General features: G+C 37.2%; 1 protein-coding gene across 5 annotated transcripts in view; it reads left to right on the top strand.

Annotated features, from left to right (window-relative positions):
- Positions 1–17,573, top strand: part of CBLB (Cbl proto-oncogene B) — a 116,691-nt gene that overhangs the window by 55,173 nt on the left and 43,945 nt on the right. For all 5 annotated transcript variants that reach the window (XM_085546118.1, XM_015877632.3, XM_085546131.1 and 2 more), the window contains exons 4-5: positions 1,417–1,563; positions 14,440–14,596. In XM_085546118.1, the coding sequence (XP_085402244.1) occupies positions 1,417–1,563; positions 14,440–14,596 (304 nt within the window). The remainder of the gene's footprint in view (positions 1–1,416; positions 1,564–14,439; positions 14,597–17,573) is intronic.

The raw sequence follows: 17,573 nt of genomic DNA, 5'->3' as shown, positions 1-17,573 counted from the left end.
ACATCTGATTATACTGGAGGAATTAAGGGACCAAAAGAATCAGTCCTACAATCGTTTTGATGGATTTGGTCTCCCTGCTCACTCGATTCAGGCCTTATTATGTTTTTTTTTTAATTTGCTATTTGCTTATATTTTCAAAATAGCTTTCTTCATCCTATGTTTCCCCCATAGCAAAACCTCTAGGAAAATGTGCAATATAGTTTCCGTGGGATTCTCTGTTATTAAAGTTGCACAAAAATTTGGCTGAAGTAATTATTACTTCAGTGCTAAAATGAAGGTTCTTTTAGGAAGGCCATGGCGAGTCAGTTCTGCTATTTTGAGAATGAAAAACTGTTATTTGTAATTTGGAAGCTGTTTGTTATGTGTGTGTAAAACTCTATCGCATTAATCTTGTTTTTTTTTACTATGACTAGGGACTCGAGAATAATTTTAAATTTATTTAAAATATTCTGTGTAAGCAGTTTTGTATTTTTTTATTAATTACATGACTGGTAAACATAATTTTATTATGATTTCCATTAAGATGTTGGAAGTTTTGTGAAGTAGCACTGGAGATTGTGAAAGATCAGTGGGATTGACAGAGAACATTTCTGTGTTATTAAAGATATGTAAGAACACTAATTCTTCATTAGAAACTGGGCAGTCTCCTGGGTCTTTTCTATTCAATATGTCAAATGGGAAAATCTCTCTTTTCTACTGCCAGCATGGACAAAGAAATCTCCAGAAGGAAAGTCTTGTAAAGATTGCTTCACTATTTTAATTTCTCGTCTCTCCCACCATCTCCCAGTTTTTTCTGTAGTGATGGATGATCTACATTTAGGGAAGCAGTGTTATTTTCACTATACTAAATGAGTTTTCTGTGCAAAAGCCTACATGTTTTTTTTTGCTGAACTGACATAAAGTCTGGACATCTTATGGAATCGGACTGGTAGCCAAAAAAAGAAGTTTGATTTTGTACCTAATGTGACAGCGTAAATTGAAAGCAAACTTTTAACTGAAGAGGAGGCATGTAAGAGAAAAATAGGAAGTGGCTCCAGTATGAAAGAGCTGGGTAGAATAAAAAGAATACAGTTGTCATAGGAAAGAAGAGTAAACCTAGTCCTGTACCATACTTCTATTTTTGGAAACCTGATCTAAAATAGTTTTGATGTCACATACAAAAATAAATTTTATGGGGTTTTTCTTTTGGTTTTGATTTCATATTCAGGGAGACCGATGATAAGTATGTACTCAGAAGTGCATGGAAACACATACTACTACTTTGTACTTGTTTGATGTGCTTTGAGTAGGAAGTACCATATTTCTGTTTTGTCAGGTGGTGATTATTACACAAATATACAAGATAGATGCAATTCTGAATGATCTATTCAAGTTTAAAAATCATTTTTTTCTTTCTTTTTTCTATTGTATCCACAGGAGAAACTTAACTAAGCTGTCCCTCATCTTCAGCCACATGCTAGCAGAAATCAAAGCTATTTTTCCGAATGGCCAATTCCAGGGTGATAACTTCCGTATCACCAAAGCAGATGCTGCAGATTTCTGGAGAAAGTTCTTTGGAGACAAGTAAGTACTAACGCTTTGCATGATTATTAACTGTTTTTAATGCTAAGGAATGGTATTTTCACAAACTCAAATAATGGATCAAAGTATTTTCTCCTCCAGCTCTTTAAATTAGGTGAAATCGCTTAATTTATTATTAGCAGCTTTGTTGCAATGCTGTAATTCACTCAAAAGGTTAATAAAAATGTGTGGGCAGTTTTTCCAAGGGCACTTACAATTGGTCATAAATTGGATTAATTTATGCAAAGATTATTGGCTTCATTCTAGGGTGAAGAGAAACTGTTTTTGTGAGAAATGTGGGGAGTCGTGATACTTTGTATTATATATATTTTACATTTGCTAAGTCTGAACTGTGAGCCTAATATTGACCTCATGGACAATACATTTTCATATCCCATCTTTAACTTTCTAACTAGAGCAATATTTAGTATTAAGTAAATGAAATAATTAGTTTTATTCCTTACTATTTTCTTTGTACTACCTACAGTTGCTGATGACTAATGTTTTCTTTTACCCACGTACTATCACAGGAAAGGGTTCAGTAACTGGAGATATGGTGGAAGGTTTTATCAAAAGAAGTTTTTGGAGAAATTTAGTGTTCTAAGAGCGTGTCATAAAATGAATGCTGAGTGATACTTGTAGATAAGTGAGAATTTAAGATGTAGGTGAATACAAGATTCACAGCTTGATCTCTTTCTCATGTAGAGAAATGCTTTATAGTGCAGTGGAGCTGCTTTATGGTCAAGTGTGATATCTTGTGGGTTGGCACATTTGTGAAGTAATTTGACTGTGTGAACTTCCAACAGTTTCATTTCCTTTTTTTTTTTTTGCTAATCTAAATGCAGCTGCTGTTAGCTTCCAGCTTTTAGGTTTCATTTCAGTGTGGTGTGGTGACTTCAGTCTTCTAACAAATTTCTTTCTTGTGTAGGTAGTCTGAATATGATCAAGTCATTAAATCAGTCTTTTTTGTTGTTGTTTTTATTGTTGAAGGAAAGGAATTTGGCCATGTTTTGTCTTGCTTATGTCAATTTAATAGAATATCTTTAAAATGCCTAAGAAAGATTAAATAAAGCCTCTATTGCTTAGACTTTTTAAAAGTGTCAGTCAAAAGAAAAAAATAGTAGTTATGAAAGATGACTTAACCATGGTCATCTGTGTTTGATGTCTCTGTTTTCTTTTTTCTCCTCTTAGCAAGTCTTAGCCTTCCCCTTCTGGTCCTCTTTTTGTGTTGGACTCTATCCTTGAATGACCTTATCCTGCTGTCTTGGTTGCAAGTTACATTTCTTTCACTGGGATTTATGTGCCTTCTGCAAGCTGCTGTTTATGGCTGTCAGTTATCTGATCATAATCAGCTTCTTCATCTTTTCTATTCACTGTTATGTTCCTCTTTGCATTTTTTTGGCTAACTTGTACTTCTAATGTGAAATTCAAGTGTTTCACCTCACGGTTATGATCCTTCAGTTTTCCTTGGGAACTGACACAATAGACAGGTGCATGAGTTGTAAGACAGCTGGATGCAGTAACATATGAATAAATTTTTATCAGAACAAGGCTGATAAGAATAATTTTTAAACTCCGTCAGTCCATCTGAATAGCTGAGCTCTGCCCTTGCCTTCCTGTCTGTTCTCAACTCTTTTTCTTCCTTGACTCATCCCCTGAAGTTCTTCTTTCTAATCCTTTACAAGATCACAGGGCTCTTACTTTTTATTATCCAAATTTCTTAATACAGACAACTTTAAATATGAACTCTCAGTACTCAACTTCTTTCTTTCCCCATATGTTGTACCCTCACACTTTGTGTGTGTACCTTCATAGTTTTTGTCTGTTAAAGCATCCATGGACCAAAAATGTTCTGGAATCCTGACACTTTGGAGATATCAGTTAATTGCATATGTGACACTTTGGAGATATCAGTTAATTGCATATGTAACCCTGTATATATGTTTTTTACTTCTATCTTTCCTAGTGCTTCAGTTTCAAACTCACTTTATTTGCCTGTCTTCTAAACAATGAGGAGTTGATATGTGCATGGGAGCCTTGCCATTTTCTCACTTGTGTGCTTAAGTAACTGTAAAGCATGTAACAGCATGTATCTCAGACAGATGAGAAGGTTGTTTTTTTTTTTTCTTTTTTTTTTTCCTGGCATTACACTTAATCTCTTCATTAGACAAAATGCCTGAAGCTTTTTAAGCATTAATTGACTTCTAATCCATTTAGAAATATATGGCAGGTGTGCCTTTGAGCAACATCTTTTACAGTGGGCCTGTTATGACAAATTGGTTTGCAAATAATTTAGTATCGCTTCCCTAAAAGCAAAGCCTATGTAAAGATTTAGGTTGTTGCAAACAAAAGATAAAATCTGTTTTTAACCTCACCTCCAAGGGGGATGCCCCATGGGCCTTGTTAAACCTCCAAGTCTTATAAGGTAAATGCTGCAAATGAAGACATGCTAGAGGAATTATATCACGTATTCCCTGGACATATTTCTGTTCTCCAGGACTAGCTTGGACACCTCGCTTGTTTTCAAAGCTCTTATTTTGAGGTCAGTAAGTAACTGCTCAACAATAGAGTGTAAATTAAAAGTAAGTTTCACTATACCTTGGCTTAAACTGTAGCAGAAGAAAAAGCAGCATATTTAAATTTGCTAAGGAATAAAGTTCAAACGATATAATTTCAAAGAGCCCAATTTATGGTTAATTTCTTTTTTTTCTGTATCTGGTTTCTTTCACCACTCTTCCTGAATAAGTGGGGAACTTTGTTTTGTAGCTTTGTTACATTTATCTGTCTGAATACTTGCTGCAAAGCTGTGCTGCTGTAGAATAAGTAGCATAAGCAGCCTATTATTGATCAGTAATATAGGATACAACCATTACTTCAGTGTTTAAAGCAAGTCAGGTGTGGGTTCACTTTATTTTGAACCTGTTAGTAGAATAAATAACTAGGCTAAATATAGAAAGCCTACATTGCTTAAATATATATGTGTATAAATGTGGACTGCTCTGTAAGTAATGCCTCCTAATTTATTTTGTTGACCTATGACATCAGAAGTGGATGTTGGTAGTATGGCAGTAGAGACCGAACCTTACCACTAATATTCTCCATACATTTTGTTGCTGTGTAAGATAGCAGTCTTATATGGAAGTGTGCATGAGGCGAAAGTGTATCAGTTGAAATCCTCCATGCAGAAAAGATGCTTGCTGAACGCTGACCAAACAGTGTATGTGAGCACGGTGAGGCAGTGGGTGATGTTTTTCAGCAGTGATGACAGCAGTGTGAAAGACAAGCTGTATTCTGGACAGCCATGCATACCACAAAATGAAGAGCGTCTTGAACAGCTCATCCACACTAATTGGTGAGTTACAACTAGGAAACTGTGTGGAGCTGAATCAGTGCATTGGAAGCAGTGGTGGCAATGTTGGAGTGTTGCAAAGTTTGTGCTAGATGACTGTCTCACTCCAATTTAGGACTGAGGCAAGATTCTTTTGATATGTTATGCCCGGCGTGTGATTAAGAAGAAAAGCATTCAAATGTTGATCCGACCAGTTTATTAGAAATAATAGACAGCAGAGGGGATGGGGAAGGGAGAGCGGCGAATATCAAAAACAGGGTGATGGGGACGGGAAAGTGGGCTATAGAAAAAGCAGGAAAAGAGGCAAGAATTATGTTAAAGTGGAGATAGTCACCTCCTGGATGCAGCAGCGTCCTGTAGCACATTGTTACGTTGGTCTGGGACAAAGTAAGCGTAGGGGAGAGCAGCAGCAGAATGGCAGGCTGCAAGCAGCAGATCAATGCAGTGCAGAACAGGCAGTCAGAGTAGCGAGGTCTCAAGAAGCAGAGTCTCGAGCAGCAATCCCAGAAGAGACAGTAGGCAGCAGTAGGACGACGGTGGAGGAATCTGAGGTCAGATACCCAAAAGGTTCTTCAGCATGCAGGCATCTTCTTCAGCATGCAGGCGTTCACGTAGCGAGGCATCTGATGACAGAAAACCTCCTTGTTTCCGTAGTGAGGCATCTGGTGTCAGAAAACCTAAATTTGGGATTTGTCCGTGCCCTTCTTATCCTTCTTTCCAGCCTTTGAGACATTTCTGGAAGGCTCGGGTCAGAGTCATGAATTCCTCAGAGATGCCCATCTTCCTTGAGATAGACCCACACAAAAAGACCTCTTTAGGGCCATTAATCTGCATCTCATCTCTCTCTCTCGTTGCCCCTGGACTTGTCCCTCAGACAAAGGATTTCTTATCCCCTGCCCAGGGCTTGTCCTTACAAAGGGATTTCTGGAACCTTGGTCAGGACTTGCCTGAACTTGTCCATTTCAGCAAACTTTTGAGGCAATAGTGTAAAAAGCACGGCCTCTTACAATGACTCTCATAAAAGCTCACACAAGAATAGAAATAACACCGTATGCAAGTTTGTCAGGATATATTGAACCAATACAAGGCTGAAGGTGACAGTTTCCTGGATTTAATTCCTGGAAATAAGCTGGAGTCAAAATGGCAGTCTGTGTAGAAACAACATGTGAATTCCTTATTAAGTAAAAGTTCAAAACACAGCCCTCATTGGGTAAATTGATATACACTGTCTTTTGGGATAGGAAATGGGTGATCCTTTTGGATTTTCTACTACCTGGACTAACCATTAGCTCTGACTGCCATGTCATGATGCTGACCAAACTGAAGGCTCAAACTTACAGTCAGACAAGATAAAAAGGCAACCTTTCTCCTGCACCATGATAATACCGGTCCCTGGACTAGTCTGAAGACCATGGAGCACATTGCCATTCTAGGTTGAGCTGTTCTACCATGCCCGCTGTATAGCCTGTATTTGATGCCTTGTGACTTTGATCTGTTTGGGCAGGTGAGAGATGGACTGTGTAGGCAATGCTTCATTAACAGCGGTGCTGTCATAGCAGCTGTGAAAGAGTGGGTTACTTCTTCTGGTGCAGATTTTAACAAGAATGGCACGCAGGTTTTTATTTACCCCTGGCAAAAATGCATAGCTAGTTGTGGTGATTTTCTTGAAAAATACTGTGTTGCTGCGGAGAGTTTTCTCTCAAGTAGTTTTCTTAGTGCTCTTTGTATCTGTTGTAGCTTCTATGAGCTTAAACAGGAGTCATTACTTCCAGAGCAATCTACATAGCTGCTCTTCAAATGTTCTGTGGAGAAAACAGATGTAGATCTCAGCAAAGAAATTAAATGGTTCCAATGGAATAGGGTGCTGAGAACTCTGGAAATAATGATAAGAAGAATGCAGGTTTTATGTATTTACAGGGAAGGGTCTGACTGATAAATCAGGGTGGAATATTGAGACTTCGATAATTTGGATGAAGGATGACAATGGACTTCAGCAGTTCAATGAAGGAAGAAATGGAAGAATTCTTTGCAAGGGTACATTTGAGTATATACCCAGATCGGAGGGCGAGTGATGTCAGCAGTGTCCAAATAGAAGGTCCAGGAGAGTTCTGGCATCTAGACTTTGTCAAGGAAGTTGACTGAGAAAAGCTGTCATAAAGATGAAGGAATAGAGAGAGCTTTGGATTTATATTATGAAAACAAAAACCAGCAATAAGTGAGAATTTTACAAGGGCTGAATAATGTCTACAGTGGCCAAGAGCATGGCTGTTGATTTATTTATTCACTGGCTGTGAGGAGGAAGGCAGACTTCTGAAAAAACAAAACAAAACACAGGGGCTGTGTGAAAATGAGGTAAGGAATAAATTGATAGAGTTTATGCCAAGGACAAGGTCAAGATTAAATACCATGTCAGGAAGGTGTTTGACGAGGACAAAAGCAAGACAGTGGTAAAAGTGAGAAACTGTGACTTCTAATTTTGCACTGGTTACTGAAACGCAATTATTGGAACAAATGGTTTTAGTGGAGTCGCTCAGAGGTCGCTCTGTCCAGGGTTTACCATTGCAGTTGTTCTGACTCAAATTAGAGTTTAGTATACAGCTAGGCAGTAATGCTAAGTGGAACTGTGAAATTGTAAGGCATGTAATCAGCAGTTACATTTGTTTATAGATACTTTAGTAACCCCCAGTGGGTTGTAAATATGGATATAAAACATAATCTGATCGCTTCTTCATTATCTGCATTTTATCACTGCATAGTGCTCGATGTTAATTTCCCCTGGTTCCTCACTCATTTTAATAGCGTCTTACAGCTTTTACTTATTTTCTGTTCTGAGTAAAAATGCGCAAAATACCACTGGGAGCAATCCTGAACTGAAAATGAGAGTGGGCGAGATGACCTAACACAGCTTTCCAGTCCCTGAGTTTGTAAGCTGTGGTGAAGTGATGCAACTGCTTTGTAACTATTGAAGTTCATGATTTGCGGCTGCCTTCATGTTGCAGAATGAATCAGCATCAAAATGTTAGTGTTCTTAAATTTTCATTTTTTCACAATTGTGCCATGTGTTCTATCTTTTAATGTTTTACTCTTCACTGTGAAATATTTAAGAAAAAAAGAAAGTATTTTTCTTATTGTTAGATAAATTGATACCCCCCACCTCTTTGTCTGTGAGGAAATGGAAATTATTTCACTGCTACAGTCAAAACACATTACTGTTTTAACAATCTGATAGTCTCTTGTTTTTTTCTTTTTCCCATCTGAGTCCTCAAACTTTTTTCCCTTACTGTAATTCAGAGGAAAAATTGTCTATTGATCTCTCGGTAGCAGGTAAGCAGGGTATTTCAGGTTGATACTTCAGAATTTTGAGTAGTTTTGATTCTGTTGCAGTTAGTGCTGTTTGGCTCAGGACATCACAGGCACATAACCTCTGTTGCTTGGATTTGGAGAAGCAGCAGTAAAATAGGCACAGATCACAGGGCAAGACTTAACTTCAAAAGGTTTGACTGTCAAAAAGTGAGATCTTAGGTAAACTTGGTTGTAACACCTTGTTGATCCCCTTAAATTATTACTTATTCTCTTGCTTATGCTGCTCATAGTGCTCAAGAGCCATCTTATTGCGTGAACACTGTAAGATATTGATCGAAGTGGTGATTCTGACCCAGAGACAAGCTAATCTGAGTATGAACTGAAGTGGAAGGAGAAAGCAAAAGATACAAACAGATGAAAGAGGAAGAGGCAGTGATGTGGAAGCCTGTGGTGTTTGTAACTGTAAACATGGTTTGGCAACAGAAAATTAAAGGGAAGAAGATAAAAAGAGAACAGGGCTTTTAGAGGGCGATTGTTTCCCTGGCTTATCAGCAGCATGCAAAATGCAGTTTTTGGTAACCTTAGCCTGAGACTGAGGTAGAAGGTATCATTCCTTAGGAACTAGGGAGATATAAAGCTTCCTAATTCTTTTTTTTGTTTAAATGTGGTGTCACCAGATTTGAACAAGAGAGTGTTACAGAGGAAGAGATAGTCAACAGAAAGGTGAAAGATACATAGATCGCTTTGAACCTTCTATTTATTTCTGTGGAAATCACGACAGGTACAAAGAGCACAATACATGATTTGATAAAGCAAATTCAATTTGCTACAAAACACTATTTTTCAGCATAGTCACCACCATTGGCTAATTTGCACAGAGGAGAGTATCAAAATGGTCTTCATTTAGTGATATCATACCTGTGCATGAGCATCTAGAACATGGCTTGTCTTTCACATCACTCTTGCCACTGCTGACACAATAACCCACCACCTCACTGTTTTCACACACGGTATTTGGTCTCCGTAAACATTAAGCAATGGGTGCCATTTTTGCCACATGGGGGGAAAAAAGGCTTCATCCACACTTCTGTGTCAAATGCCGTTCTGTCAGACTGCTCCTCTGCTGCCATCTGTCTCACAGCAACAGTGTGCAATGGAATATTGGTGGGAAGGTTCAACCTCTACAGCTGTAACAGAAGTATTGACTTCTGAGGTCATGGCCAACAGAATAGGAGATGCTACTTTTGTAGCAGCCTTGATCAAGTAAACAGAAAAAGACGTGGTCTTCATAGTTATTCTGGGTGGCTGAGAGTAAAGTTAAATTGGATATGCAGAGGACAGAGAAAGAAAGTTTTAGCAGTAGATGCACGTGATTGTGAGACAGGAGAACTTTCTTGGTGAACAGTCAGGCAGCAGTTTTTTAAGGTTAAAAGAACTTGCAAATTGTGGACGTGCTTTGGATTGTGATTTGAGATCAGAGTTGGAAATATACAGATATGCTTATCTCTTCAGGGACTCTTCAGGAAATGCAAGCTTCCTGTGTCTCTTAAGGAAGTTTGAATTCATTGTCTCACCATCAATGTCCAGTTACATGGCTTTGGATATTTTAGGTGGTATATATTTCTCATTTCTGAAGGTTTATTTTCTCACTTTTACTTTCTCTTCTCTCACACTAGAATCATCTATATTTGTTCCATGTGATGTCATTTTCTAATGAATGTACTGGCATGATATGGCAGAATTCATCTTTTCCCTTAGGACTGAACTTCTCAAGCATCTCAGTTGTTTGCTCTGCTGCTCAGAAGCAACGAAAATATGTGGCCTCTCACTTAAAACTGAAGCAACAGTCTTAAGAAAGTGCTGTGCTCTGTGATGATAAACTAAAATCCACATTTCTCACTGCAGACGTGCAAAAAATGTTTCTACTTGGGTCAGTGTTTACTTGAACATTTTTGAGTTTTCTCTGAACACAGTACTGCTCTTTTCATATTGTGCATTCTGGCAACATTTCAGAGAGTTTCTTGGAGACAGAAATGTTCGCTATTAAGTGTAAGTTACACAGGTATATGTTTACTTTCTTAGACAGACTTGAGGTCCGTCCTAGTTCAGATGGAATCAGTGTCACTTGATGTTTGAGAATAGCTGTATTTCAGCAGTTCTACTGAAAAGCTGTACTTTGAACATTCTCAGAAAATATTTACTTCCTTTTAACGTTTATTTTCATGTCTTGTGCTTTTTAGTAATGTGGCAAATATCAAGGGGCTTAAGAAAATCCCATCTACTCACACACACGTACATATTATTACTTTTTTTTTTGGACAAGAATCTTAAATAAAAAGACAAACCCAAAGTAAATGCCAGAATGCAAATAGGTTTGTTGATTGAAGAGTGGTTAGATGAACTCAGGAAGGCCTCTCAGGGGAAAAACAAACAAACAACAAAAAAGCAGTCAAAACCTTTTGTTTTTCTAATTTCTTCTTCTTCTTTTTTTTTTTTTTTTTTTTTTTTTAATTAGTGTGGACTTGCTCCTGGTGATGAGGGTAAAAAGAAAAGCAGTACAGGGGAACTACTTAACCATTTTCTAAAAGTCTGGCAATTATCAATTCCCATGTTTCAGCACTATCAGGCATGGGGCATCTCTAGGAAGTCTGTTCCAGAGACTGACAGCTCTCATGATAAAGAAATGTTTTGCAGTGCCCACCTGACCCTCCTCTGGTGGATCCCTGTGCTGTTTCCTCTTGCCATTGGTTCACATGAGCAGAGCGCAGCACCTCCCTCTGCATCTCCTTCTCAGGGCCCTGCAGAGAGCAGTGAGATCCCCTCTAAGCCTCCCATTCTTCAGACCGGGCAACTGGAGTGCCATCAGCTTCTCCTCATAGGACACGCCTTCCAGCCCTAGTACAAGCTTTGTTGCACTCCTCTGGATGCTTTCAAGGATCTTGGCATCCTTTTGATGTTACGGAGCCCAGAACTGTAAATAATATTCAAGCTGAGGTTGCAGCAATGCCAATTATAGTGGAGGAATCACTTTTTTTTTTTTTCCTTTTTTTAAATTAGTGACCCATTTCTTTTTCCTCAAACTAAAATCAGAGACTGTTACCAAAACTCTGGATGTATGTGTTCAGAGTGTGTAGTAGAGCTCTTAACTTTGGGCATCAAACATTCAGTGAAATACAACCACTCAGCTCTAGTCATGCTCATTCTACTGCAAGAAGTAGCCTATGTAATTAGAACCAAATACCCTTAATACTGAGTGCACTTACTGAACATAAATCTGTAGGAAACTAATGTGACAAGGCAGTTGTATCAGATCTTTCAGAAGAGCTGTAGTTGAGCTGGCTGACTTTTCTCTTCCTAGGCAAGTGTCCACAGGTCAACCTAATAGCAGGAAAGGAATTGTGCCAGCATTGTGCAGGGTATCATTATGACACGATGCAACAAATATTATAAGGACAAGGATCATGTAAAGGTCTGTTGCAGATACCTTATATGACTCAGGAGCTGAATGCTGCAGGCAGTTTCTCTTTACATATTTTTCTTCTTATAAAGTCCTTTTTATTTTTATTTTTTCCCTCCCTATAAGAAATAACATCCTTAGCATTAACTAGGGCAATCCCCAGTGCCAATCTTTGATTTGATTGGCCTTGTTGTCTTCCCTCTCCTGCTGCCTCTGGCACCCTATAGCCTCCTTAAACAATTAAAATAAATCTAAGCACAAAAAAAATGTTCATTCAAGAAAGCCACAACGTCTACATCCTCTTCATCACTATGGGAAGCATTTGACTGAACATTTCGTAGTTCTCTGTCGGAGTTTGTTTGTTTTTCCAGTGTGCTTAAAAGGTCTCCTGGTTTCACTTCTTTGGGAGAAGTGGAAATTTCTGCATTCTTGACCTTGTGATAATTCATTAACAGCTTTAGAGAGGGATGTGCTCTCTAAGTCCTCAGAAGAGCATAACAGTTCATACGTATTACCTGGAGAGAGATGTTGAGAGAGAAATGATCTCCGGCTGATGCCATTTCAGAGTGTTTAGAAATGAAAGCTGTACAAAAGTAGCTCCTGAGAAATAGGAAAAAATGTGTTCCAACAAACAATTCTCACCTATTATTTAAGAAAGTAGAAGGTAAGACCTATTGCACAAAGTTCAGCAGAAAACAGTTCTGCTGGTATTAGTTGTATTTCAAATTGGGGCCACATTTTAGAGGCTTTTTCTTGGAGAAATCCCACAGGATAACTTTAGATGTTATTTCGTTAGCTAATCACTCATTTCCCAACATCTGGTTTCTATCTTAGCCAAAGTACTAGCAAACAAAACTCTAAAAACATGCTCCTGAAGACTTCTGTGTGTTTTCCCCATCACTGGTGGGGTTTGGAGGGTAGGATGCAGAGTGTTAATGAATGGATGATGAAAGATCCAACTTGCTAATCAAATTTATTGAACATGTTTTCATTAAATTGTCTCAGGCAAGGCAAGAAAAAGTAGTTCTTAAGATATAGTATGTCTAAATTCTTTCTTTTTAGGTTAGTATTTTTTAACTTAAGGGTTAATTAACTTTTCTGACTTTGCATCAGTATGATCCTAATGTTGTAGCCATTCAGATGGTTTGATGAAAAATTCAGAAGATATTTCAGAGCTATGACTACAGGATCTAGATTCATTTTAGGCATTTGAATGAAGATGACTTTAGCACCACAAAAGCACTTAGGTTTTCCAATTTTGTTCTCTGAACTTAGTGCAACACTTTATCCTGTCTTTACCATAATCAAAATTCAATGTGCGTTCTTTCTTAAATGGCATCTGATGTGGTATCTCTCTTTAGCTCTTTGTGGTTTCCTGTTTTTCATACACAGATGAAAGTATCTGCTGAGATCTATTAAACTATGCAGTTTATCATGTCTGGCTTTTCAGTGTAAGCTTCCAAATAACGTTTAGACTTATTTGCGTGACTCAGTAGAAATACAGGAAAACGTCTTTGGTGTTATACTTCAAATTGCAATTTGTTTTGAATATAGTTAATTCCGAAATGTTTGTTGTGCAGTGCCAACTTAAAACAGTTGGTCTTTTTCTTGCACAATATTGTAATACCAAGTAATGTGTATTTCCATGTAAGGAAATGCTTTATTGTGGCTTTTCTAGCTGTCTTGACCCTTACAAAAATAATGCAGTGCAAACTAAATTGCAAGACAATGTTCATGAGTAGGTGAGCTCTGTGTCTCCTCTTTTGACATCTAGCAAACATTAAAAAATATTACTGGGAATATGTGAAATGTTAAGTCCTGAAAAAGTTATGTATTGATTAGTGGTTACATACTGGTTAATTAACATGTTCTTAAGTAACATATAATATGTTCTCAGTTCAAGGCAGAACCTTTGTAAGAGAAGGGGATATGGCTCAGAAAAATTGGGATTTGATCCTGAAGACTTGAGAAAAAGAACTGTTAGTGAAGAATTTCTTATAGATTTGAGAGTTATAAATTGGAGTGCTTGTGTGATCGGCCTCATATCAGATTCTGGTTCTAAGCACTTGGTTGGCAAAATAACAAATCTACATTACCTCAGCCTATACAAATGGAAACTGAGTTTGACAGATTGTGGGTTTGCATTAAGCAAGATAACTTTAATCGCAGTCTACACTTATTTCCCACGTTCTGCCATGTTCACTACTGTCTAAAAATAATCCTCATTGTGCCAGGATGTATGAAGGTGAAAATTTTAGAAAATGTCTTCTAATGTCTGTGTAACTGTCATGGGCTATGGCAGATATTGGCCCAGTGCTGATATCTGGGTAAATGTTATCAGGAGGTTCTTGGCCAGTGTTTAACTAAGTTATGCAAAAGGGTTACTGCAGTAGATGCTAAATTGATGTTTATCATTCTGAGAAGGGAGACCATAAAAAAAGAGAGGTTTTTGCCAAGAACAGAGGTGGTCTTTCACATTAACTTTGAGAAACTGCTTGGATGGTTGCTCTACTTGCATGGTAGAATATTTCAGTTTCCAGAGTGTTTTCTGTCATTGTGCTATTGAAACCTGAATATTTATCATTGCAATATAAGGTGTCATTTTGTTCCCCCATGTTTTGAAGTCTCCTTTCAGATAACTTGATTCTTCTTGTCTGTTGAAAACCTAATTAATGCTCATCTACTTCAAAGGTCAGCCACTGCTGTCTAAATACATAATCTAATTTTTAATATGGGTTTTCATTAAATGTGTTACTTCCCCCCCTCACAGAACTATAGTACCATGGAAAGTGTTCAGGCAGTGCCTTCATGAAGTTCATCAGATAAGCTCTGGTTTGGAAGCAATGGCTCTTAAATCTACTATTGACTTGACCTGCAATGACTACATTTCAATTTTTGAGTTTGATATCTTCACTAGATTATTTCAGGTAAGAATTAAAACTTTCAGATATTTGCATGACTTTTAAAACTTTAGTGACTTGAGGCAATTACCTATGGGTCAGGGAAGTTGGATATTTCAGGCCATCAGCACACACAGCTGAAAAAACTGATATCTGGAAGATACATCCAGAAGCATCTGCTTTATTTCTGCACATACACACTATGAATGCAGTATCTTTGTCTGCTGTTTGCACATTTCACTAATATGACATAAGTTTCTAGAAATATTGACTTTCAGATAATCAGCTAAATTTTGTGTTTTAGTTATATTTTTGTATCCATATCTGTTTAGATGAAATATTTCTACAAAAAACATAAAGTTTCCTATAACTATTATTTTTAATGAATAGGCCTGATTATTTTATATATATATATATATATATATATATATATATATATATATATATATATATATATAATTTAATACACAGATTCTTCCTATTAATGCTCTGCATTCTATTTAAAATAGAAGAGTATCTAGTATCTCTGGGAATGGCCCTAATATTAGGAAATAGTATTATTGTCAGTAGATAATACAAAGCTTATTTTAGATAAGTGTGTATGCTACAAGCCACTGCAAACTTTGTGCTCCTACAGAATATAATCTAAGGTATTCTTTGAGTATTTTCGTTGATATAGAAGTCTGCAGGTTTGCATTCATACTAGGTGAACTGATTCTTAATTTGTCAGTTTGGATTTTTCCTTTGTATGTAGTAATCTTTGACTTATCCAGTGACTCTTTTGGTCACTTAGTTTTTTAAACAACATGCACAGATAAACTATTGCATTATTCTTTTGCCTCTTGCAGATATATTCAAGTAACATTTTTTCACTGAAGCTGTGCCATATGCTTGTTCCCTCTTCCATGGTGTTATGTGTTAATCTCTTTTTAGCTTTATTGGGTTTGCTCTTCGGGGAAAGGTGACCATTACTAAGTTGAAATTAAGATCTGGCAGCAGATGCTTAACAGTTTTTGTTGAGAGTTTTGATTTTGATAATCTCTGGTCTGAATCAGACCTGTATCAAAGTTGAAAATTTTAAGGTGTAAATAAAATATGTTTTATTTAACCACAAATATTGTTTGCTTTTCAAAACAGTCACGTGGGTTATAGATCTTTGAATAAAATTTTGGAGTCTCTCTTTGAAATAATAAACTGTTGCTGTGCTAACAAAATCCCTCTAAGCTTTGCTCTTTATGTGCAGCTTGATATGATCAAACATTCCAGTCTGAACTTTTGATGCCTTGGGAGCCACTTCTGTTCTGTCAAATTTTCTTGCTTCTATTCATTGTTTGGCAAACTGAACTTATTTTCAGGTCAATCAAGTCCAGATCTTACTGTCAGACTTCACTGCAAATTGAGGCCTATTGGCTGCAATATGCATCGCTGTGAAATACATTTAAGTTCCTTTCTACAGGACTTGGTCACCTTTTTCACTGAGCTCATAGATAAGAAGTTTCAACTGCAGAACAGTCTCAAGATTTATTTACCTTTATTTTTAACCAGTGAATTTGCATTGCTTACCTTTGTTATTAGGCTGTGGTTGTGTTGATTCATTACTATCCCTGATTCTAGGAAAAAGGAATCAGCAGTACTGACATACGTAAGAAGAGAGGACTGGTTAGGATTAAATTTTAATGTAATAAAGAAGCAGGGAAGACTTTATCCAAACTAATTTACTAACTTGTGCAATAGCTGCATAACTATTGAGGTGAACTCATACTGAACTTGGTCTGAGAATCTCTCCCAGAGGTTACATTTTACTTCTCAAGTTTTTAAACTGCTTCCTTAATTACATGTGCCTACACCCATGGAGAGAAAATCCCAATTGTTGAAGTAACCAAAACACTGTTTTGCCAACTGTGGCTTGTTACAGAAAAGCTGTATTTATAATGATACTTATTCACTGAAGAAAGCAAGGCTACTTTCTGTGAAGATCCTGTAAAAGTGAAGTTGCGCCCCCTGTCTCACCACTGTATACAGCTCTACTGTTATCACTGACCAAAGATAAAGTTCACATGGAAGTATGTGTGGGTGCTTGGAAGAAAGGGAACTAATTCCATTACTGTTGGCATGTTCAATGGAATTGTTCTTTATAAGCAAAAATATTTCTGTAGAAGTGTACAAATCTTTTACCATTTAAAATTCCTAGTTCTGTAATAATCTGTGTTTGAAAGACAGGCTTAAGAGTTCCTGCCCTTCCATTTGCAGACCTAGTGTCTCATCATTTACATGTACTGCAGTAGTGGGATAATCTGAGAGAGTCCAAGCATTAGAGGATGGTACCGTCTACTGAGCTGTCTGATACTTGTGGTTAACCAACAGGTATCCGAGGTGCTGGGTTTTTTTTATTATTATTTTTTTTATTTTTTATTTTTTATTTTATTTTTTGTTAGTGGGATTAAGGGGGTAGTATCATTCATGTACTTCATACATAAGGTTTGTTTTACTGTGGTAATACAAAGCTTTGAAGAACTGAATGTTTGATATACTTTCTGACTGATGTGCACTTGAGTAATACAAAAGGTGAAGGTATGTTGCATTTTTGAGATGGAAATGTCAGTGTTGGTGGGATGAAGGGGCAAGAGTCAACTCCCTTTTTACTTTAGTTAGAATAACATTTTCAGTGTGATTATGTCTTCTGGCATCCATCTTCAGTGAGCTTGTAGAGAGGAGATGATGAGATGTGGTATCACATCTACAGAAGTGAATTTTCCTCCTTTAGATTTTGTACAAATTTGTGCATTTAACCTCTGTACTGAAACCTTATTGTTCTGTTCCACATGTCTGATCAGAAGATTTTAAAATAAAGCTGGTGTTCATACATGCTTAAGCAGTAGTTAGGGTTTGCCTAGGGAATGTGTCATCATCTCAAGTTCAACTTTTACAATATTTTGCTCAAGTGTGACACAATAGACATTTCGTCCCTGCCTCACTAGCCTTTAGAGGTTCCTTTTAAAAGGAA

The sequence above is a fragment of the Coturnix japonica genome, chromosome 1 (assembly GCF_054131305.1).
Source record: "Coturnix japonica strain WE chromosome 1, WE-NBRP24, whole genome shotgun sequence".
Taxonomy (NCBI): Eukaryota; Metazoa; Chordata; class Aves; order Galliformes; family Phasianidae; genus Coturnix; species Coturnix japonica.
The sequence above is the reverse complement of the archived record's forward strand: the minus strand, read 5'-3'. Positions and strand labels throughout refer to the sequence as shown.